General features: G+C 41.9%; 1 protein-coding gene across 1 annotated transcript in view; it reads left to right on the plus strand.

The window, feature by feature from the left end:
• The window catches only part of NCAM2 (neural cell adhesion molecule 2), a 351,991-nt gene that overhangs the window by 139,877 nt on the left and 186,246 nt on the right, over positions 1-25,868 (plus strand). The window contains exon 10 of the mRNA XM_030205047.1: positions 6,362-6,549. Coding sequence (XP_030060907.1) covers positions 6,362-6,549 — 188 coding nt within the window. The remainder of the gene's footprint in view (positions 1-6,361; positions 6,550-25,868) is intronic.

The raw sequence follows: 25,868 nt of genomic DNA on the forward strand, positions 1-25,868 counted from the left end.
ATGGGAACCCTCTAAAACCCACCCGAAACCCACTGTACCCACATCTAGGTGCCTCCCTTCATCCCTAAGGGCTATCGTAGTGTTGTATAGTTTTGGGGAGTGGGTTTTTGTTTGGGGGGGGGGAGTTGGGGGCTGAGAACCCAAGGTAAGGAGCTATGCACCTGGGAGCAATTTGTGAAGTCCACTGCAGTGCCCCCTAGGGTGCCCGGTTGGTGTCCTAGCATGTCAGGGGGACCAGTGCACTATGAATGCTGGCTCTTCCCAAAACCAAATGACTTGGATTTGGTTGTTTTTGAGATGGGCATCCTCAGTTTCCATTACCTCCGAAAACCGGGGATGACCATCTCTAAGGTCGACCTAAATGTTGAGATTTGGGTGTCCCCGACCGTATTATCAAAACGAAAGATGGACGCCCATCTTGTTTCGATAATGCGAGTTTCCCCGTCCCTTCACAGGGACATCCTTAAAGATGGTCGTCCCCGTGCAATTATGCCCCTTCACATGTTTTTTCATCCAACGCAATCTTTTTTTCAAAGTCCCTCTTTTAGCTCTAATAGCTTCCTTCATCTTACTTTTACCCATGCCAGCTGTCGTTTGGTCTTCCATCCTCCTTTTATAATGCGGGGAATATATTTGGCCTGAGCTTCCAGGGTGGTGTTTTTGAACAGCATCCACGCCTGATGTATTTTTTTGACCCTCGAAGCTGCTCCTTTAAGTTTTTTTTTCACCGTTCTTCTCATTTTATCATAGTCTCCTTTTTTAAAGTTAAACGCTAACGTATTTGATTTTCTGTGTATACTTACTTCAAAGCTAATATCAAATCTGATCATATTATGATCACTGTTATCAAGCAGCCCCAATACCATTACATCCCACACCAGATGATGGGCTCCACTAAGGACTAAGTCTAGAATCACCAACTACAACAGCTGTCCTAACCCTTCCCTCCTGGGCAGCACTTGGAGACATATCCTCAGTGCGAGAGGCTTATACATCCCCTGGTGGGCATGTCCTGGCTACAGGAGTATTTCCTACTTCACCTGGGTGATGCTCTCCTTTTAGGAGACCTCCTTTCTCCAAGGTAGCACAGGGGCTACCAGATTGGAGGTGGGACTTCTCTACAACATCCCTGATAGTCTCCTCTATGTACCTCTCTGTCTCCCTCAGCTCCACCAAGTCTGCTACTCTAGCCTCAAGAGAACGGACACATTCTCTGAGAGTTAGGAGCTTTTTGCATTCTTCTCCCTATCTGTGCATATCAACCTTTTACCACCTAAAACCTACGGCTTGGATTTCTACTCCCTAAGTGCATCATTTTGCAATTCTTTGCATTGAATTTTAACTGCTAAACAATTAGACCATTCATCTAACTTTTGCAGATCCTTTTTTCATATTTTCCACTCCCTCCGGGGTGTTTACTCTGTTTCAAATCTTGGTTGCATCCACAAAAAGGCAAGCCTTACCTTCTAACCCTTTGTCATTTTCACTTACACATATATTGAACAGAATCAGCCTCAGCACTGATCCTTGAGGCACTCCACTATTCACCTTTCTTTCCTCCAAGTGAGTTCAATTAACCACCACCCTCTGGTGTCTGTCTGTCAACCAGTTCCTATTCCAGTTCACCACTTTGGGTCCTAACTTCTGCTTGTCAAGTTTATTCAAGAGCCTCCTATGAGGAACTGTGTCAAAGGCTTTGCTGAAATCTAAGTAGATTACATCCAGAGCATGTCCTCAATCCAATACTCTAGTAACCCAGTGAAATAATTTCAATCAGATTAATTTGTCACCTATTGGAGTCCAAGAAATTTACTATCCTTTTCTTCAGCATCACTTCCATTACTTTTCCAATAACTGAAGTGAGGCTTACTGGCCTATAGTTTTCATCTTCTTCTCTGTTACCACTTTAGTAAAGAGGTACCACATCCACTCTTATTCAGTCCCACAGAACCACCCCCATCTCTAAGGATTTATTAAACAAATCTTTAAGAGGACCTGCCAGAACCTATCTGAGCTCCCTCAATATCCTGAGATGGATCCTGTGTGGTCCCATTGCTTTGTCTACCTTCAAATTTTCAAGTTGTTCATAAACACTTTCTTCCATGAACGGTGCTGTATCCACTCCATTCTCATAAGTACCTTTGCCAGTCAATCATGGTCCTTCTCCAGGATTTTCTTATGTGAACACAGAGCAGAAGTATTTGTTTAGCACTTTTGCTTTTAACTCATCATTATCCAGATAGCGGTTCATAGCATCTTTCAGTCTCACAATTCCATTTTTAGTCTTGTTCCTTTTAATAATGTACATGAAAATAATCTTGGTGCCCCTCTTTAAATTTCTAGCCATTTTTCTTCTGCTTAATTTTTTTGCCAGACGTATATCTCTCTTGGCTTCTTTCAGCTTCATCCGTTATTCCTCTCTGTGTTCCTCTTCTTGAGTTTTCCTGTATTTCATGAATGCCAACTCTAACCTTTATTTTCTCAGCCACTTGCTTGGTTAACTATATTGGTTTCCTTTTTCTCTTGCTTTTATTTACTCTCCTTAGTAGTCATATTTATAGATCCTTTAAGCATGGGCCACTTCCTTTCCACTTTTCGTATGTCCTCCCAACCCATCAGCTCTTTCTTCAGGTAATCCCCCATTTTACTAAAGTCAGTATGTTTGAAATCCAGGACTTTGATGTTAAAGTGTCTGCCCTCCACTATAAATGTTATATCAAACCAAACTGTATGATGACCACTGCTGCCCAGGTGGACACCTACTCGGACATTAGACACACTCTCCCCATTTGTGAGCACCAGATCCAGTGTTGCTCCTTCCCTCGTGGGTTTCCATCACCATTTGTCTGAGCAAAGCACTTTGAAAGGCATCCACAATCTCTCTATTTCTTTCTGATTCTGCAGTTGAAACTTTCCAATCCGCACCCAGCAGGTTGAAGTCTCCCAGCACCAGCACCTCTGTTTTCTTTTTCGACTTTTGAATATCTGTAACCAGTTCTTTATCTAGTTCCTCCAATTATTCTGGATGTCTGTAGACAACACCCACATGGACAGAGGTTCCATCATCTCTTTTGAAGGTGATCCATATTGCATTTTCCTTTCCCCAGGCCCTGACATTTCAGTTGCTGAGATATCATTTGTCACATTCAGAGCTACCTTTAAGGCCATCTCTATCTTTCCTATATAGATTGTAACCTTGTATGTTTGCATCCCGTTCATGGGACTCATTGAACCATGTCTCTGTGTTAGGAACAATAGGTGTGCCAACTTATACCAGTCATTGACATGTTATAAATTGCTGCATCTAACTTTTGGTGTTCCAACTTGGTTTTGCTCTGGCATTCTGTGATGGCTTTTAGGCATGTCCAGATGCCTTTATAGAACTGGTGCTAAACACGGCCCATTGTGGCACCTACATCTTGGTGCCAATTTATAAAATTGCCCCCCTTGTGTGCAGTTTTGGAGAAAAAAAACCACCACTTATATATGTATGTTGTACTGCTTATAAATGGTGCATGTTCCCATTTTCTTTAGTAAAATGGCTTCTTCTGATGGATCTTGTACCAGCTACAAGTACTTTTCTGTGGCCCTTTAATGATTAATTCTTTTTTATTAATATCAAAGAAACAATGTCATACAAAAGTAATGGACAAACAAACAATCAGATTCCCGATAAACACTAAAACAGTAACAAACCCAATAGTCAAGTAAACAGTTTATAAAGGTATAGTTTCCTTCTTTCCCCTCTCCTGCTCCCCCTCTCCCAAGGAAGCACTGCACCAGGTATATAGAGGAGTATATAATGAGCAAAAATATGAAATATGAATATGTTCAGCAACCGACTTCTGGCTTAGAAGGTAAGTGTCTGCCAACAAGGGCTCCCACACTTTCAAAACAAGTCCCCTTTACATCAGAGAAGTCTTGGACTTGAAGTCAATTCATTCTCATATGGTAGAGCAAGAGGGTGCAACATGGGACATCTAAGAGAAAAGAATAATTTTAAGGGCCATCAAAATTGCCATGCACAGATAATCCCTACAGCCCTTCAGAACAGGTCAATCAAATACATATGCATCAAACAAAAGTGTGGACAACCATTGAACTGTCAAAGTTCATAGATGATGGAATCCAGTGAGCAGCCCGTCCTAAAATGTTTGCGCTGCAAAACAGGGCCAAAGCGTATGGCCTAAAGTGGATCCAGGTGGGCCACACTTCGGACACTTCCCATCAGTGGCCATTCCAGCCTGAGCAGCATGCTGAGAAGAGAAATGCAAATGAAAAACAAATTTGTAAAGACATTCTCAGTGAAATATGTTAACTATACATTTTGGAATGGCTAGGATAAAGGCCCGAAGCTGTGAGGCCAGTAAGTGAAGTTGAAGCTCTCTGTTCCAAGCAGCCACCAGTCTGGCATAGTTCTGTGGCCCTTTTATAAAATACTATCACAGATTTGCAACATGGATCTAAATAAGACATACTATACATATTTAAGGCTAGATTTCCTAAAATATACATTATGGGGGTATTTTGCAAAGCAGCAGTAAGCCCAACGCGGGCTTACTGCGTGCTAGATCTGAACTACCACTGGCCCAACACAGCCACCAGTGGTAGTTCTGAATTACATGCATGCCATTTCCAGTACTCTGGAAATTTTTTATTATTTTTCTAGCTTGGCAGTAACCCGGCAGTAATTGGGCATCGTCACACGCTGCCCGATTACCACTGGGTTATCTTACTACATGGCCATTTGGGGAGGTGGGCCTTTTAACCTGCTGCATAAAAAGGACCCTGGCTTGTGGGGAAAATGGCCATTTTCAGGGCCCTTTTTCCTGCAGCTTAGTAAAAGGATCCCTATGTAATTAAAATGGGACCTGTGGTAAATAATGTTTTTTAATGCATTCTAGAGGTTGTAATGTATCTTACACAATCTAGCCTTTAGTCTGAATTTGTGCTAAACTGAAATAACACATACCAGGAGGTTAATTTTATAAATCCGTGTTTCTGTATAAATGGACTCATAAAATTAGGTCATACCTAAAAGTAGGGTTACCATATTTGTGGAGACAAAAAAGTAGACGCAAAAAATAAAAATGTTGCTACCTTTGCTAAAGAAATACTTGATTATAGCAAAGGTGTAAATGACTTTTAGTCAATGAACACACATCAAATAGTGACTAACTTACAGCACAGCATTAAGCAATAATCTACTTTTCAACTTCATGATTTCAGTTTGACTGAGTCTTAGCCCAAGTGTTCTTTATGAGAAAAGCAGATATCCATCAGCAACTTTGGCTGGCTTCTGTTTGAAAGTCTTTGCATGACACATGTTTAAAGCTGTGCTGCACGAACACAGTTCCTTTAGCAGAATCAACCAGCAGGGAAACAGAGTTAGCAATGCCTTTCTCTCTCTTTAGCACCTCCATGTGTCCAGACTGACATATAGGCCAGAGATGCTTTCTCTTATTATGTGAGTAGGTGTGTTGGTCATAGGCACATAAATGAAAAATAGAATATTTTTCTAAAAATTAAAAAAACTGGAGGATATATCTGAAGAACTCCAAAAGTAGGTTATGTCCTCTTAAAAGAAGGCATATGGTAACCCTACCTATAAGTTACAGTGTAGTGTAGGCTTGCTCAGGGGAGGAGGTTGGGTGGAACATGGGCAGAGTCACAATTTATGTGTATATTTTTTATGAAACACCTAAAATAAAGACGGTATATAATCCCAATACACAAACACATAAATATCACTACTAGCTAATGTATAGGGAAACTAGAGGCTAGAAACCATTTAAACATAGGAGAAAAGGACCTCAGATAGCCAGGTGAATCTGGCTATCTGAGGTCCTTTTCCCCTATGTTTAAATGGTTTCTAGTCTCTAGTTTCCCTACACATTAGTTAGTATTTTATAAAACACACATATGTCCATATTATATCCCCAGACATTTACCCCTGATACTGAGCAGATGTAATGTTTACATCTTCAATCTAAGGATGTTTTCTGCAGGATATATGTTAGTATTTTAAAATTCACATAGGCACATATGTCTCTTTATAAAATAGTACCACAATAGGCAACTTCCCACTCATTTAATCTAGGCATCCTGAACCTCAATTTGTGTAAGTGTGTGTGATTTTATTGTAGAAAACATCTGCCATCAAGTTTTTATGTTTCTAAGATGAAATGAAACAACACAATGAAAAAAAAAAAGTCTTACTAAACATACTCCTACAAGAAAGTCAACCTAACTTGAACTTACTTGCTAATTTGACATTAAATTGTAAGTCACATGTGCTTAGTCATTATTCTTGAAGCACAGGCATTTATCCTAATATTTCCCTTTCTAAATTCTTTTACAGATGCTCCAAAATTTTTGTCAAACCAAACAATATATTATTCATGGGAAGGTAATCCTATTAATATCAGCTGTGATGTGATTGCCAATCCTGTGGCATCAATTTACTGGAAAAGAGAAAAAGTAACATTACCTGCAAAAAATATTACTAATAAGAACACTTATGATATTGGAAGGAAAATATTGTTAGAGGTAAGCCTTAATATGTGAGACATTGAAGTAATATTAATTAAGTTTTTGTGTTAAAGTTTTGACTGGTAAACTGACAAAAGTGTATCACAAGAAGCGAGTTAATGACTATTAAATGATATTTCTAAAAAGTAATAGGACCATGTTTTAAATGGGTAACTTGCCAGGTCCATCATGACATCTCTCTGTCTATCCATGGCATATTCCCTCTTCTAAACAATTTTTTGCAAACTGAAGGGTCATAATGAGCAAAAGGGATCACACAATGAATTGTGCACCTGAAATGGTTTTTTGAGTTGTTCGTCATGACCTAGTAACCCTCAGCATTGGCTTCTCAGTGTTGTTTTCACAGATACTGGTTATATTGAAGGGCATCTTTACATTAAGAAGTCAAGAGGCCCTATTTCTAAGCAGTGATAGGTGCTACCATGCTCCTAATGCCACAAAAATGACTTAATGCAGGACACACAAAAACATTCTGCAATAGTTTTACCATTTGTGCACACTAACCTCCTAATTCTATAAAACAGTGGTTCCCAAACCTGGTCCTGGAGGCACCCCAGCAAATCAGAGTTTAGGATATCCACAATGAATATTCATGAGAGAGATCTGTATGCACTGCTCCTAATACATGCAAATCTCTCTCCTAAATATTCATTGTGGATATCCTGAAAACCTGGTGCCTCCAGGATCAGGTTTGGGAACCACTGCTATAAAAGTAACCAAAAATTATGTAAACAAATTTGGGCATGTGCCCAATTTGCACATGTTATTGAATAACAAGCCAATTAGTGTCAATAATTGTTTTTTTAACAAGCAATTGTTGGTTCTAATTGAAATCAATTAATATGTATGTGTGTAGATTTATGCATGTGAACCACACCTAATTTTTATGTACTTCCAAGAAAAGGGTGCACACAACTGGGAGTGTCATGGGACTTTGGGGGCAGAGTACAGGCGTGGATTTGAGTTACGCATGCAATTATAGAATAAGGAGGTTCTGCATGTAAATTTAGGTGGGGGCATTAACACCACATTTTTGTTGGTACAGATGAATGCTCCAAAATTTACACATGAACCTTGTGCTTAAGTGCTCTTCTTAAGTGTTTATTTTTTCTGTGCTAATTTTTTAGACACGATTTACAGAATTCACCCCTAAGCATGGAATGTTTATTTATATTTTTGGGAGGGGGCATGTCAGGGGCAGATAATGCTGATCTGCTAATCAACAAGTGTGCTGACATTACTGCCATACTAACCCCCAGATTCTATATAGCACACCTAGAGATCTGCGCCTGAAATCCAAGCAAATTCTATAACAATGCGCATAACTTAACAAGCTTAACAAGCTATTGAGCGATGATAATAGCACTTAACAAGCAATAATGAGCACTAATTGGCACTAATTAGAATTTACATGTACAATGTGCTAATCGTATTCTGTAGCAAAGTGTGCCAAACTTCTAGTGTGCGCAGTCAAAAAGGGGCATGGTTAAGAGCATGGAAATGGTATTTTGTGGGCGTTCCAAAATTTACATGCATAGTTATAGAATATGGCCTAGTGTATGTAAATCTACACACTGGGATTTATGCCACTTTTTCATTGGTGTAAATGGATGTGTATAGTTTTAGGCACTGAGATATCAACTAAGCATATTCTATATAACGCATCTTATAGAATACGCTTAGTCAGCACTGATTTCCGCGCTGATTTTTTATACACCATATATAGAATCATAAGAACATAAGAGAAGCCATATGGATCAGACCAATGGTCCCTATAGCCCAGTATGCTGTTCCCAACAGTGGCCAAGCATATCCATAATGCAGGAGCCCTAGCACCCCCTAAATAGGAGGTGGTAATTTCTTCCACAGTCATTTTTTTAAATAGCCAAGCACTAGTGCTAACATTAGTGCATAGCCAGAAAAAGATATAATAGAAAATTGCCTAGAAATGGGCTTAGCAACTATGGAAGACCTGAACAAGGGCATGCTAAGCCATTTACTAACACAGCTTAGTAAAAGGGCCCTTAGGTTTTTCCTACAGTGGTGTGTAAAAGTCTGCAATAAGGAACTCTCAAAGCTATTTTCAACAATTAGGGCCTCTTTTATCAAGCTGCACTAGTGGTTCTCATAAGGCAATGCTGACAGAGCCCATTCAAAGTGAATGGGCTTTGTTGGCATGGCCGCACTGGGAGCTGCTAGTGCAGCTTGATAAAAGAGGCTCTTGGTATTCAACTTTTTCACATAACTGTGGGTATTATGGTAGAGTATCATCCACTGAATTCTATATATAGCTCTAAGAATTGTATATGCAAATTTAGGCTCATGCCCAATTTCCACATGCAATCTAATTGAATAACAATAATTATCAGTGCTAATTGGAATTAATTTGAATTTATGCATATAAAGTTAGGCACCAGGATCAGTGAGTAAATTTAAAACATGGATCCAAAAAAGGGGCGCAGCCATGAGAGGGTCATGGGTGGAACAGGAGCGTTCCTTCAGTTTAAGCACATTGTTATAGAATAAGGGGGATCCATACTTAATTTAAGTGTGAGGATTTACACTAGAGTTCAGTTGGTGTAAATACTTATGACTAAAATTAGTCGTAGATCTTGGCATAAGCGCTATTCTATAAACGGCACCTAACTTTGGGAACCATTTATAGAATAGCACTTAGCCCTTTTGTTCAGCACCTATTTTTTGATGATATTTATAGAATTTAATGCGATATGTATTGTGTTCACTGCTCTGTCATATGTAACTAATCTTGTGCGTTTTATCTGAATTCATGTTGTCTGCTACTAATCAAATAGTAAAATTAAGTAGAATCAGATCCTGCAACAAAAATGGACCCAACCAATCGGAGTTACATAAGTCTTATAAATAGAAATGCTGTATTGACAGCCAGTCTTTTACTGCTAACACTTTAAGGAGTAAAAAATATAAATGACTTTAAAATCCAGATATGAGAAAAAAATACCTGAAGTTTATCCAAGGAGAGTAAATTTATCTGTTAGTGTAAAAGGCTATTCCACTACCGAAATTGGAAAGAAAGTTGTTTGTAGTTAGAAGCAGTAGTTAAAATATTGCGGATAAAGCAGAAAATAGTGGTTCTGACTAAAAGAGCACATTCAAGACATACCAAAAGTCAAATCAGAGGCAATACTGCATTTTTTTGAAGTACATCCCTTTTCAATATCAAGCTTATTTCACCTCAGGTACTCAGGTAGTTCTTTGATATGTGGAGTGGCATTCATCATATATAGTGCATAGAAGATGCCTGAAATTTGGATTGAGAGGATGTAAATCAAGAAGAAATCCATTCTAGACAGAAGCAGAGGATAAAGGTGGGTTAAAGATAATAAATCCAGGAAGGGAAGATCACATGATGTGTTGAGCGGATTGGTTGTGTACCGGCTCTTCTCCAGGGTTCCCGTGCCCCATTAAGTACTTTATAGTGATGTTTGGATAGGAATTCTAATGCTAAACAGCTCCGCTGACACAGGCAAGTTTAATGGACAAATTTCTATCACCAAAGGCAGGATCAATGCCGGGTAAGGGAATGAAAGTGGAGAAAGAATGATCCCGGGGAAGTGAGGACAAAATGTCGGCGGAGAGCATGTCCACACCCCCAGCTTTCACCCTCATGCTGTTGTAGCAGATCACAACAGCGGTTGGACAAGTCATGGAGACACGTTTGGGGCAGTCATCCCTGTTGGCTGAAACAAACCGCTGCACCACCACTCTAGAAGAATGAGTGTCAGAGGTGGAGGACGTAGGCACTACCTCAGCCAAACAACTGACGGTGCTAGAAAAGCATGTTTTGGCATTTACTACACAACTGGACGACCTTGAAAATTACTTTTGGAGGGACAGTCTTCGGATAGTGAGCTTTCCTGGGTCCTTACCGGAAACGTCACTTGGCATGTTGCTGGAAAAATGGCTGAGCAAAGAATTTACTCTGATGGATAGCATCGGCCCCCTGTGCCTTGAATGTGCACACTGGGTAGGGCGAGCCCAAAGTGGAGCTAATCGTCCAAGAGTGGTCTTGGTTAAAATCCATAATTATGTCTACAAAGTGAAGATTCTTCAAGGCCTGTGCCAAAAATGGAACTTTTTTAAAATATGAAGGAGTTGTGGTACAAATATTTCAAGATTATTGCCAGGCCCTGCAGGAATGTAGGCACAAATTCTCTTCAGTATGCATACTGCTCCGGGACAAGTAGGTGCACTTCCTATTTCTCTACCTGGCATTGCTCAAGGTTTTCCACACAGGGCAGTAGCATATTTTCAACTCTCCCACATGGGTCCAGGATTTTCTACAATCCATCTCTATCTCAGAGGAAGCTGTATATGGAACCTGACTGTAAACTGTATGTATTGTAATTGTATTACGTAACCTCTAGATCTACTTTGGACGAGGAGTTGACATGCCAGATTACTGACATGTTACAATTTCTTGTCAATTTATCAGTGTTGATGGGATGTAGGACCCCAAACATCCTAAATGATTCTTTACAGTATCAGTTACACAGAGTTGTGGTGAGACATTCTGGGTTACTTCAAAAGTGAATGGTGGGGGAGGGACAGGAGGGGGGAGGGGAGGTGAGGGAGTTGTGGTGTGGGTGTAGTGATTATATTGTGTGGGTGCGAGGGTGGGTCTTGTAGAACGAGAGGGAATCCCTTCCAGATGAGGCTGGGCACCTGGAGGCATGGAATGTTTATAAAGAAGTTGGCTGTCTGTGGTCTTCCCTTTGAGAGATAAGTAAGAAGCAAATTGGAACTGTGCTGATCCTTTCATGGAATGTCTGTGGAGTAGGCTCATCAATAAAGTGGACACAATTTTTAGGGGCTCTAAAATGTCATTCGGTTGACGTTGCCTGCCACCAGGAAATGAGATTATCAAATGAGGAACACTTAAAGATTAAGCAATAATGGGTGGGGGAGGTATTCTGTTCTATGGAAATGGGGTGCAAGGGAGGGGTAGCAATGCTCCTTAGTAAGTCTTTACAATGCACTGCCTACCCACTCTTCCAGGATAATAAAGGTCACTATATAGGACTACCTGCTTAATCTGCAGGGCAAAAAGTTTCTGTTGGTGGGGGTCCATGGCCCAGTCCCACAGAATGGCTCTTTTTATAACAGGCTGCTGAGGGATTGCCAGCATCATGCAAATCTTCCTTTGATAGTGGCAGGTGACATGAACTTAGTTTACGACCTCAGGTTAGATTGCTCGTCAGGGACATCAACAACTTATAAAGGGAGGTAACAGAATTGAGGGTTTTCTGCAAGGCCTTGAATTTGGTGGACCCCTGGAATCTCGCCTCTCACGTCGCTGTGCTCCTCCGGGGTTCTATTCCAGAGGCAGCAACGTGAGAGGCGAGAGGAGCGGCCGCAGAGCTGACAGCCAATGCCTGATGGCTGCCTGCGGTGCCGCGCTTCCTTTTGAAAAACATTTTTGGTAGTTTAATTTGCTCTTTTTGTTTTTGTAGCGGCCGCTGCTGCTCAACAGGAGAAGCAGCAGTGGCCGGAAATGGGAGCTGACGTCGGACGGAGGGGGAGAGCGGCAGCGACCTCGGGGGGGGGGGGGGGGGGGGGTGAAGTGGGAGTTGTGGCACCCGGGGGTGGTGGAGGGGTGAGCGGCGGCGACCTCAGGGGTGTGGTGGTGAAAGCGGCAGGGGCGGGGCCCAGTCTCTCGGCAGCCCTGGGTGGAGATGGTGTTGCATGTGGAGAAAGGGCTGAAGCTGCTCCTCTAACATTGCAATGTCTCTCACTGCATTCATAACCATCTCCTGATGTCAGGCCAGCAGGCTTCTACTGTGGGAGAGTGACATCAGGAGATGGTTATGAACACAGTCAGAGACATTGGAACGTTGGAAGTGCAAATGATTAAAATAGATTGGGAGGAATTGGCCTTACATAATGCACAGCATATTGATGATCTGGGACTCTTCTGGCATACAGGCAAGGTAGTCATGTGAGGGGCAATTATTGCTTATGTCATTGCCTACAAAAAACATTTGGATCAGAGAATCATTGCACTAGAGTGTCATCTTCGTGTGGCTAAGCAGAGGAATGCGGCGGCCCCCATGTCTGGCAATGTTGACACACTGTAGGCTATGAAAATAGTGCTCAACTCACACATTCATGAACACACTCTATACTCACATTTGTATAGGCACTACAAATTCTTTCTTTTTTGCAACAATGCAGGGGCCTTGCTAGCACAGGTGGCTCATTCATGGGAGAGATCTCGATATATACCAATACTGCGGACCCCTACAGGGTGCTTATCCTCAAAAATAGAAGAGATATAGGAAATAATGGTCTCTCATTTTCAGAATTTATATGCCTTGCCAGTCAACTTGTATTAAACACTACCTAGCCCAGTCTGGCATACCTACGCTCTCTTTAGAGCAGCAGGATGGTTTAGAGAGCCCTATCACATTAAAATAGTTGCAAAAGGCCATTAAAAGTCTGCTCTTGGCCCCAATGAGTTCACAGAAGAATATTATAAGATGATGCAATCACAATTGGTTGGTCCACTGGTGTCATATTTTGAGGCGGTGGTGATGACCGGTAAATTTTCCCAACACTGCCCTGATTATTCTGCTATTGAAACCTGGCCATCCAGTTGAGCTCCCCAGTAGCTATCATCCAATTTCACTCATCAATGTAGATTTGAAGATTCTTTCTTGAGTCGACCACAGGACTGGTGGACTGTCTTTCCAACCTTAATCAGTCTGATCAGGTTGGCTTTGTGAAACAACGTCAATCTCTACTAACTAGGTTAGACACAGAGCAAGCTTTTTACAGAGTGAATTGGTCCTTCTTATTCTAAACCTTGGCATATGTAGGTATCAAGGCATGGTATGCTAAGGTGGTGCTGGCACTCTATGAATAGCCATGGGCAGCACTTTTGGTAAATGGGACCCACACTAGTACATTCTCAATCTTTAGGGGTACACGTCAATGGTGCCCCTTGTCTCTGCTTCTTTTTCTCCTTACTTTGGAACCTTTCTTGTGTCATCTGTGGAATTCTGGGGAGATTCGGAGAGTGACTATTAGACAGCAAGTCCTGAAATTCATGGCTTTTGCTGATGATTTACTTCTAACTTTAACAGAGCCTCAACTCTCCCTCCCCGGGTTCCTGACGCTAATTTCTCAGTATGGAAGCCTCTCTGTATTCAAGCTCAACTTTACCAAGTCCCAAGCCCTTCCCTCTCTCCCGAGCATGGTCAGGTATTTTTCACTTTAGCAGGGCAGATGAATCTATCAAATATCTGGGGGTCCATATCCCAGTCAACTTAGATAATTTGTATGATTGTAATGTGGGTCCTCTGCTGACCTCTGTGAAGAGAACTCTAGGGCTTTGGTGCATGTATCCTCTCTCTCCTTATTGGGGTATATAGCCCTGTATAAAATGATCTTAGCTCCGAAGTTACTCTACATGTTCCAGATGTTACCCTTGTGCCTGAAGGTTAAGGAGGAATGTGTACTTCATAGGAGCCTGCAGAGTTACATATGGCAGGGGAAGAGGGCTAGATTGTCAATTTCTATACTACAAAAGCCTGTAACACATTGGGGGAGGGGGGTCTTGCTAATATCAGGTATCTTACTTTGGCATGTGTCATGAGGCATATAAACAACTAGTACAGAGGGATAACTGACTTTTCCATGTCTCGTTTGGAGCCATACCTATTCACCAATATTCATTCTAGCTTGCACCTTCACACAATTCTAGCTCACTCATCGATACTTCTTCAACCTACTGTAACTTGTTTCTATGTTTAGCTAGAGCAGCATGGCATTGGTTCTGCAAGGGACATCATTTTTCTGCTGCGACAACTCCTTTTTTTATCATTATACCAGAATCCGGATTTTCCAGTGGGTACTGACTCAGCAATGTTTGCTCGCTGGAAGGTCAATGGAATACAGTACTTATCTCAATTGTTGACAGACAAAGAACATTTACTACTTTTTGAGGATCTCTGTGTGAAATACCGGATATTACCTACAGATACGTTTGCATGGGCCTGCCCTGGGAAGATTTGTGTAAGGATGTGCAGGACACTCTTAATGAGACATTAATACTGAGCTCACAGCAAATGGTGCCACTTGCTTATCACCATAGATATCTACAATGCTCAACTGAGGACTTGGATTATGATAGGCTGGCAAAATAGTAGGTCCAAGATTTGGCACACCCTCTTCAGAGTTCTTAGATTAATAACTGCCTTAAAACAACTCAATGGGTTACTTGCACTGCTAAATTATGGGAATTGCAGAATAAATTCTTCTTCAACTCTACATATCTCCACACAGGGCACATTGTGCAATTTTTCAGCTATGGAAGCTTGTCCAAAGTGCTGCAGTCCCAGTGACACTGGGCCATATGTTCTGGTCCTGCCCAATGGTACAGAGGCTCTTGACCCAGATTTTACTTGCCACAGAAGCCCAATAGAAGTGCAAATTGGTCAATCCCCTTTATTGCTATTTGATGTGAACATGATGCTTTCTCTAGTACTCCCAGGTTTTCTTGGATTTGTGTGCCACTTGATGGTCGTGAATCGCTTTCACACTCATTGGTAGTGCATTCCACATTTGTGTACTTAAGTAAGAAAAATTGGATGCATAGGTTGATTTGTATCTGAGTCCAATGCAGCTTGGATAGTGGATGTTCAAATAAGTACGTGACGCTCTGGTTCTGTTTCTGGTCAGAAGATCTATCAAGTCAATCATATATCCTGGGGCATCACCGTAGACAATCTTGTGGACCAAACAGCAGATTTTGAAGTTAATGCGTTCCTTGATTGGGAGCCAGTGCAGTTTTAATCGGAGAGGTTTAGCACTATCAAATCGTGTTTTATCGAATATCAGCCTGGCAGCTGTGTTTTGGACTGTCTGGAGTTTCTTCATAAGCTGTACTTTACATCCTGCATATAATCCATTGCAGTAATCTATGTGGCTCAGAACCATTTATTGTATCACGTTACAGAATATTTCCCTCAGGAAGTAAGGTCTTATACGTTTACGTTTCCACATAGAATGAAACATTTTAGCACAGGTGGGTACGCTTTTGGTCCACCTTACAGCCCGCAGCCAGAAGTAGGATTTTAAATCATTGAAAGTTGTTATTACACCACACCACATACCAGAGAGGGTGAATACAAAAGGATCTGGAGGGTGGGGAGGAGAGGGGGATGAAAAGGGTTGGTTAATTCATAAGGTGTGCTGTTCTGGGTGATATTACTGTAGGGTTGTTGTTTGGTGCTGCAACATCTGTAATATTCTGTTGCTGTTCTCTAAAAATCAATAAAAAATATATAAACATTAATAATAATAAATACAAATACAAAGTGCAGAGTCCAGAGAGTAAAGAAATGCTCAAAATGATGTTGCAAGATGTACAAGCAATACTGAAATTTCCTATTGCAAATAACCTATTTCAAACTTTTACACACCATTGTGACTAATGGCAGGGCCGTGCTAACCCGGTAAGCGGGGTAAGCACGGCAGGGGGGCGCCTCATGTTCAAGGGCGCCGCTGCCGCCACCGCCTGCCGAGTCAGTGTTGTGTTTAATAAAATTAAAAAACAAATTACAAACCTCTCTCGCGTTGGCGCCTATATGCGCATGCGCTGCTGGCTCGCTCTGGCTTCTGCCTTCCCGTGCGCTGCGTCGTTCATCTGTTTAGGCTGTTAGCACTGCCCCAGCGTGACGCATGGCGTGACGTCATCGCGCCTGGAGCCTCGCAGGCAGTCCGACTCCGAAGGACGACGACGACGCGTTGAGTTCACTGACTGCTGAGAGAGGAGAGCCGGCGCCACTGCTGGATCACTGGATGATTAGCTGCTGCTGCTGCCCGCTCCTGCAGCGCTCCGCAAGTCCGCCGCATCGGCATTCATTTTGTTTTGTTTTTTTTAGAGAGAGTGGTGGACAAGGTCAGGACATCATTGGCATTGGTAAGGACGGTTTTGCCTTAACGTTTCATTATGGCTGGCTGGCCTACACTTGTTGTTAATTGTAATATTGATAAAGAAAATGTTACATTGAGGCTGCAGTTGGGGGAACTGGAACGTGGAACCAACCAGGCCAGCTGGGGAAAAGAAATACAAGGCAAGGAGGAAATTTCTGGGTGGGGGGATGGGAAGAGAACAAGCTAGACTCGGAGGAATGAAGGAGGGGAGAGTAAGGGAAGGAAAATAAGAGCTGATGAAACAGAAAGGCAAAGAGGAATTTGACCCAGCCTCACTCCTACGTTACTCAGGGAGAGAGGGGAATTGCTGGAAAGGGATGAATGGAGGGGGCAGGGGACAGAGGAGCATGGATGGGCATGGATTGGGAGGGCAGGGCTCAGGGAGAGAGGGGAATTGCTGGATAGGGATGAATGGAGGGGATGGATGGATATGGATTGCAGGGCAGGGCTCAGGGAGAGAGGGGAATTGCTGGATAGGGATGAATGGAGGGGGCAGGGGACAGAGGAGCATGGATGGGAGGGCAGGGCTCAGGGAGAGAGGAGAAATTGCTGGACATAGAGGGGAGGGAAGAGAGATGAAGGAGATGAAATGAGGGAAAAGGAAGAGAGGAGAAAAATTGCACATGGATGAAGAAAATAGGCAGAAGCTGAGGACCAGAAATGAAGAAGAAAGGAGGAAAGGAAAGAAATACATGGAAAGGAAGCCCTGGAAACGGAGTTAAGAGGACAGATAGCAGCAGAATCAGATACTGGGCTAGCATGATCAGAAAAAGAAAGTCACCAGACAACAAAGGTAGAAAAAAAATCATTTTATTTTCATTTTAGTGTTTGGAATATGTCCACTTTGAGAATTTACATCTGCTATCTTATTTTGCAATGTATAGCAATTTGTTTCTAAGAATATTGCTGACAATTCCTGTCAGTGTGGCAAGTGGTGAGCGATCATTTTCACGGGGGGGGGGGGGGGGGGCGCTGCCGCCGCTGCCGCCGCTGCCAACTGATAGTCTGCAGGGGGGCGCCAGAGACCCTAGGCACGGCCCTGACTAATGGGCTCATTTTAGAAAGAGATGGACGTCCAAAAAGTGTCATAAATTGGCACTTGGATGTCCATCTTTCAGAGACGTCCAAATCGGTATGATCGAAATCCGATTTTGGACGTCTCTAACTGAAGTCCGTCGCAAGGACGTCGAAATTTCAAGGGGGCTTATCGGAGGTGTGATGAAGGTAAGGCTTGGGCGTTCCTAAGACTTGGACGTTTTTGACCCATAATGTAAAAAAGCAGAGATGTCCAAGAGTAAAACTTGGACGTTTTCACCTAGACCTGTTTTTATTACGAATAAGGCACAAAAAAGTGCCTGGAATGACCATATCACCACTGAAGGGAATCGGGGATAACCTCCCCTTACTCCCCCAGTGGTCACTAATCCCTTCCTACCCTCAAAAAACATAATTAGAAATATTACTTGCCAACCTCTATGCAAGCTTCAGATGTCATACTCAGGTCTATGACAGCGCATGCAGGTCCCTGGAGCAGTTCTAGGGGGTGCAGTGCACCTCAGACAGGTGGCCAAGGCCCATACCCCCCTACCTGTTACATTTGTGGAGGAAAGAGTGAGCCCTCCAAAACGCACCACAAACCCTCTGTACCCACATCTAGGTGCCACCTTCACCTGTAAGGGCTATGGTAATGGTGTACAGTTGGGGGTAGTGGGTTTTGGGGGGGTGGGGGGCTCAGCAGGCAAGGTAAGGGGGCTATGTACCTGGGAGCATTTTATGAAGTCCACTGCAGTGCCCCATAGGGTGCCCGATTGCTGTCCTGGCATGTCAGGGAGGAGCAGTGCACTACAAATGCTGGCTCCTCCCACGTCCAAATGGCTTGCATTTGGACGTTTTTGACTCGGACGTCTTTGGTTTCGAAAATCGCCGAAAGGCAAAGACGTCCAAAACTAAGGACGTCCAAATCCAAGGACATCCTTGGTATTTTCAAAAATGACCTTTTCCCCACCTCCGGATTTGGACGTTTTACAAAGACGTCCAAATCCCAATTTAGATGTTTCTTTCAATAATGTCCCTCTATGTCTTGCAATGTAAACGTCAGCACTGACCAATTTAGCTTGATAATTTAATATTTTCGAGTAAAAAAAATTCTCTTTGCTGGTCAACGTGTGGCCTAGAAGGTTATTACGAATCAGACTTTTAGTGTTAGACACAAAGTGCAGGTGGCACTTGACAGGTTCTCCTCTCCCCCCACCACACATATGCATAGACCTACTACACACACAAAAATAAGGTTCCACACTTTGAAATTCAAAGAAGATAGTGAAATTTTGTTATTGTTGCTGCAATGTTTCACAAAAATGTTTTTGAACAGAACAGAGAGCTTTGTTTAACATGCTCAAACTATTAACCTTCAATATTATCCTGTTTCCTACAGTGAGACCAGCCTTAGAGACAAATAGGGCAGAATGTATCAAATGGCACCCAAAGTTATGCACCAGGAAGAATCGCTCTAAGCTACTATTCTGTATAGGGAGCTCTGCGCAGAGTGCCCTTTGCAGAATACTAGCTTAGTGTGGATCTGATGCCTAACGTTTGGCATGACACGCCTGCTGAAACCTGGTGTAAATGCTGGCACACACCTAATGGCACTTGAGCTTGTAAATAAACCCTGTTCTATAACACTGCGCTTAATTTCATGGAATATCTTGGACCTGCCCTTGCCCCTTGCATGGCCACACCCCCTTTGAGTTGTGTACTATGGGAGTCTTTTACTAAGCTGTGGTACCGTTTTTAGCTCACGGTAGAAATCAGCTAGCGGTAAACACCGATATGCCCATTATATTCCTATGGGTGTCTCAGCGTTTACTGCCAGCTGATTTCTACCAACAGCTAAAAATGCTACTGTGGCTTAGGAAAATACCCCCTATAAAATTTAGGTGTGCTTTTTGTACCAAAAATTGCATTGGCTCCCTCTTCACTGTAGAATTTAATTTAAAATACTTGTTTTAATCCATAAAGCAATGCAAACGGAGATCTCTGAGTATTTAGCCAAATTAACCATCCCTTATACTCCATCCTATTGTCTTCAATCTTTAAATGATCATTGACTTATTTTACCTAATCCTAAACTGTGAGACTACTCAGAAGAGTGCGTTCTATTTTTGAGCATACTTTATGTGGAACAACTTTCCAGTGTATATTTGTTCAGAAACATCATTAAGGACATTTAAAGTGCTTTTTAAAACTCATTTTTTTTTTGGTTTTGCTTTAGCTTTTGTTTAATTTGGCTCTGATTTCCTGGAGAGAGGAGATTCTGATAGCACTTTTCATTTTTTTTTTAATTAAATTGGATAACTGTTTCTTAGTATGATTGTTGATGTTCCTGTTCATAACTGGCATTCTTTTTCTAAGTGAGTGTATTTTTTATATTATGTTATGTAAATCACTTTGATTTATACTATAATATAACAAAATGATTAAGCAAATTTTAATAAACATAAACATAGAATAGGGGACAGGCAGATCCATACATAAATCCAAGTCACTGCCATTTAACACCAATTATTGATTAACGGACCATTAACATAATTTATGTGCCTATTTGGGATCCACATCCAAATTTGCATGCTTAGCTTTGGGCAACCTATATAGAATCTAGCTTCAAACAACAATGTGACATAACAAATGAATTACAAGAGGTCATGGACCATAGCAGTCTCAGTACCCTATGCTAAGAGACTTCACTTTCTCAATTTAAATCAAAGTTAAAAACTCATTTATTTATGGTGGCTTTTGAAACTGGCTAGTATCAATCAAGGTTTAATAGACAGGAGATGAAGTGACATCAACATGTTGAAAACAATTAGGTTAATCTCTGTTTCAACCCTCCCCCTCCCCCACATAGCCCTCAGCTCTAGTGCACTCAAAACAAAATAAGCAAACCTGTGCAAGGGAGTGGAAACAGATTAACCTAATTGGTTTCCTTGCTTACAGTGGACTAGATAGGCTCACTTCCACAACTGTCTATTAAATCTCCTTGGTACCAATAGACGGATAACAGTGACAGACATGTTGACCTTGGTTGATGCTGTTATTAACAACTGTTTGGATTTTATCTTCTATTAGTGTTAAACCTTTCCTATCTTGTTAACTTTATGCTTTTCTCTCAATTTTTATTATGAATTGCCAGAGACTTGGTAATCCCAAATTGTGCAATAAATCAAATTTACAAATAAACATAAACATTCCTTTCCATTTACTTATAGCAGGACCTGCCATGAAAGTACCTCCCCAGCATCTTTCTCAGACTGACTTAATATCATTTGTCAGGTTCCTTATAGCCATTCCATCAAAGTCTAGGTGAATAACCAACAAACAGACTTCCAACAAACAGACTTCCATTTATTTTTTACCGTGGTTCTGCCCGTAGAAGACAAAGTTTTATACTGCCCATCTCTTAATAATATAAAAATTACATGTATAGTAAACTAGCTCACCTGAAGTCCAATCACCCACTTGCTGCGATGAGACCACTACAGAGATGAATTAGATGGACCAGCTGGGAGCATCAGTTAACAAGGAGAGCAGGTAAATGGAACTGCAAGCATGGCTGCAGATCTTTTTCCTGCTCATCTGTGAGTCCCAAATGTCATCCCCTGACTGGTTCATTTGGTTCAGCCCTTGCCAATTACTTTGCACCATCCCTAGCTAGCTCTTGGCCCTTCTTCCACCCCACCCCATCCTTCATAACTATTCCCACTTTTCTTCATCTCCCCTTCTCCCCCTTCCATTTGCTAGCCTTTACACCATCTCCATTTTCCTACCTGAATACCCAGCAAATACCTAGGCCACTGTATGTTTATGCCCAGCCCCATTCTACATGGTTGGAGTCAAAGGCTGATCTGCTATACTGCATCTATAATTTTGAACTAGAATGACATTTTGTGCAGTTACTGAAAGGAATGGAAGGTAAAAACAGATTTTACATGTTATCCCCCAGATTCCATATAGTGTGACTTAAGATGTGTGTGCAAATATGGTCTTATTCTGGATCTGCATGTGCAACATAATTAGTTAACATGCCAATCAGTGCTGACAATTGCCAATTAACAAACAATTGTTGACCCTATTTGGCATTAATTCAAATTTACACACACCTGTCTAAGCTTATTCTGTAATATGATGCACGTAAATTCTAAGTCACATTGAGGGGCATAATCGAACGCCGCCGGCGAAATAGATCGCCGACAATCTATTTTGGCGGCGGCACAACAGCTGGCCGGAACCGTATTATTGAAAAAGATGGCCAGCTATCTTTTTTTTCGATAATACGGTTTAGCCCGGCCAAATGCCAGAGCTCGCCGGGTTTGAGATGGCCGGTTTTTTCAGCGATAATGGAAAAAAAATGCCGGTGATCTCAAACCCGGCAAAATCCAATGCATTTGGTCGTGGGAGGAGCCAGCATTTGTAGTGCACTGGTCCCCCTGACATGCCAGGACAGCAACCGGGCACCCTAGGGGGCACTTCTAAAAAATTTTTAAAAAATATACAAATACCTCCCAGGTGCATAGCTCCTTTACCTTGGGTGCTGAGCCCCCCCCAAATCCCCCCCAAAACCCACTACCCACAACTCTACACCACTACCATAGTCCTTATGGGTGAAAGGGGTACCTACATGTGGGTACAGTGGGTTTTGGGGGGGTTTGGAGGGCTCAACACTTACCACCACAAGTGTAACAGGTAGGGGGGGATGGGCCTGGGTCTGCCTGCCTGAAGTGCACTGCACCCATTAAAAACTGCTCCAGGTACTTGCATACTGCTGTCAGGGAGCTGGGTATGACATTTGAGGCTGGCATACAGGCTGGCAAAAAAGGTTTTTATTTTTATTTTTTTTTAGTGTGGGAGGGGGTTCGTGACCACTGGGGGAGCATGGGGAGGTCATTCCCCATTTCCTCTGGTGGTAATCTGGTGAGTTGGGGCACCTTTTTGAGGCTTGGTCGTGAAAATAAAAGGACCAAGTAAACCCGGCGAAATACTGATGAACGCCACTTTTTTTCCATTATCCGCAAAAGCTGGCTATCTGGTAGCCACACCAATGCCCACCCATGTCCTGCCTTCTCTTCGCCGCCGACACGCCTCCTTGAACTTTTGCTGGCTTGGCGACAGGAAAGTGGCGATGCTGTCAAAAAAGCAGCTTTCGATTATATGGATTTCGCCGCTTTTGAGAGATCACCGGCCATCTCCCGATTTATGTCGGAAGATGGCCAGCGATCACTTTCAAAAATAAGCCTGATAGTTGAAAAGGAGGCATGGAATGGGCGGGTCATGGGCATTTCTAAAATCTATGAGCAATATAGAATATGCCCGGCCCATGTCTAATTTAGGCATTGGCATTTACACAAAGTTTTACTTGGCATAGCTGCCTGCAACTAAATCTAGTTGCATGGATGGGTACTCAGTGTATTCTATAAAACCACATAGAAATGTAGGCTTATTCTATAAAGTATGCCTAAATTTAGGCATACTTTATATAAATTGCCCTTGGAATAAGAGTCATTGAGACAGTGATCATCTTATTTTTAGGGCTGTAGATTAACCAACACAATTAACACAATGAGCTCCTTTTACAAAGTGGTGCTATCAATTAGCATGTGCTGAATGCGAAGAAGACCATTCAGTTCCCATGGGCTTCCTCGCATTCAGCACATGTTAATCAGTAGCCCTGCTTTGTAAAAGGAGCCTAATATTTATTAATGATTAAAAATTTGAAGCGCGTTAACTGTGCTGGCTCCCACAGCTTTCCCTTCTCCATCTCTCATGGGCCCAACGTTGCAGTGCATATTGTTATCTACCGTCCTCTGCTGGCCTCCACAGCCTTTCAGCAGTCACATCAGGAAATTGCATCAGAGGATGTTGGGTGTTGCTGCACGAAGTCTGGGGAGGCCAGCGGATGAAGAGAGGTAATGGTACTTGCCACTATGTTGGACCTGCGAAAGCTGGGGAAGGGAATGGAAGGCTCTGAGGGCCAGTGAAAGAAGGCAGCTGTAGCAGCAATGGAAAAAATGGTGGTGGGCAGGGAGATGCATTGATGCGTAGTTACAGAAAATATTGACAATCCTATCTCTCTCCCTGCTCTAGCCCTGTCTCCATGCTCTCTAATTGTTAATTTTGTGTTAGGTGAAATATTGGTCCAATTATGGACCAGTTAACTGAAGATTAAACATTTTAATCATGGGATTAATCATGATTAAAAGTTGTAATCGTCTAACAACCAGACTTCATTTCCACGTTATACTCTCCAGATGAGCTGGTAGAAGGGGTAACGGCCAAAAACATGTTTTTAAATATGAGACTGAGTAGAGAGTACTGGGGTGGAAACACTATTTGTGATCTGGTTTCTGGTTTGCTCAGTCTTCAAAGCCTAAGTTATTCAAGTCTCTGGTTCATGCCATATCTGTGACATTCTTCCTACTTGTACCACCATCATCAGTATTTCTCTGTGGACAAGAAGCAATTTAGTGTTCTGTTTATTATGATAAACAATCATCAAAAAATAGCTATGAGAGCACAGAGCAGGCACTGTCATTTAAATTCAATTATGTGACAGGTACAAAATGAAGACCTAAGGGTGTTATTTAAATGTTACATTTTTTTTCTAGTGTTTTGCCATTAGTATTCTTCTATACAGGGGAAACATTTGTGTCAAGGGGAAAAATGTCAATCTGTTTCTCTCCTTTAGGAAATGATTCTAATTTTTAAAACATTTTACTTTCTCCACTTGTTATTAATCCATTATATAATTTCTTATGTAGGCAGTTTAATAATAAATAGAAACCATTTTTCTATTAAAATAAGTAAACTTATTTTATATTGAAAATTAAACCTTAAACTCAAACACTATTTCACTGTTTTCCCTTTTATTTAACTGTGTTATAATAAATCATCTCTCAGGTATCCAATGTGGGGAAAAATTTTAGGAGAGTCAAGCTTTGTGAATAGTATTTTAGGTTCTCAAGTAGTCTTAGAAAATTGCCTACTAGAAGCCTACACAAGTAAAAAGAAGTTACAGAGAAATATAGCACTGTAGTAGCTTGGCTACTGAACAGTCCTGGGCCTACAACCACACAGAGAGTTAAAAGTAAAACAACAGCAGTTTATTAATATAAAGGGATGGGTATCCTGTTTCTTTCACAGTTAAGGAGAAATAAACATGTAAAATATCAGACTTTGTACTCAAGAGTTCTTGTGACCTGCTTCTGCAGACCCACAGCATGCACTAGTTTGGATTTCCAAAACAAAAACAAAACAAAGACAGCACAAACAGCAGGTCTCTGGCCTGGTGTCCCAGAGTTAAAGTTCTGTCCTTCAGTATTCAAAACATTCGGGCCTAACTTAGGGGCCCTTTTACTAGAGGATTGCCGCACAGTGATGGGCTTGTCACGTGGCAAATCGGAACTACTGCCAACCTAACATAGCTGCCGGCAGTAGTTCCACCCCCAGTGTGTGGCATTTCCTGCATGACCAAAATGTTTTGTAATTTTTATTGCTGGGGCTTACCACCGGGTTAGCCACATAGCAAGTGCATACTTACTGCACAGAATTTCATTGTTCTTCACTTTTACCCGCTATGGTAAAAGGGTCCTCAGCATACAGCAAATCCGGGTACCACCACTACCACAGGGCCCTTTTTATCACAGCTTAGTAGAAGGACCCCTTAGCCCTGAAGCTCACACTTTCTAGCAGGATTCCAAGATAAACGTGGCCTACCTTAGTGGAGCTTCTGCGGTGGAAGCATAGGGTGAAGGATTTCTCTACTCTCCTCAGGGCCTCCCTGTCCTGGACTACCAGAGAGCTTTTAACTTCCTATTTTCTCAGAGCCCCACCCTCCTGACTCAGTAAACTACCTAAGGTATTCCCTGTCTTAGGGTAGCTCAGTTCCAGTCTCAGTGAGGGAGTGCCTTTAAGGAAACCGAGCCTTGTACTACCTACTCCCTCACAAGTACCTACTTTGATGCATCTCCAGGGATGAACAATAGGCAGGACAGGAGTGGGATTGATACGTAGTTGTGTATTTTATATGATACGCTTATAGGTACCTATTCATATCAGCCTCAGAGCAGACATAAATGATGTTCTTACCATAAGGTAATTTTAAAAAGGCACATGGTTGCATATGTTATTTTTATAAATGATGACAAAATATCACAATAGGAATGAATATCAATACTAATCTTCAAAATAACATCCCGCTACAACCCAGGTTCTCAAAATAATGTACATATATCTAAAACATATCTTTTTAGGACCATCATACTTCTTATCAAAGTCCCCCACCCGGA

The sequence above is a fragment of the Microcaecilia unicolor genome, chromosome 5, assembly GCF_901765095.1.
Source record: "Microcaecilia unicolor chromosome 5, aMicUni1.1, whole genome shotgun sequence".
Classification (NCBI taxonomy): Eukaryota; Metazoa; Chordata; class Amphibia; order Gymnophiona; family Siphonopidae; genus Microcaecilia; species Microcaecilia unicolor.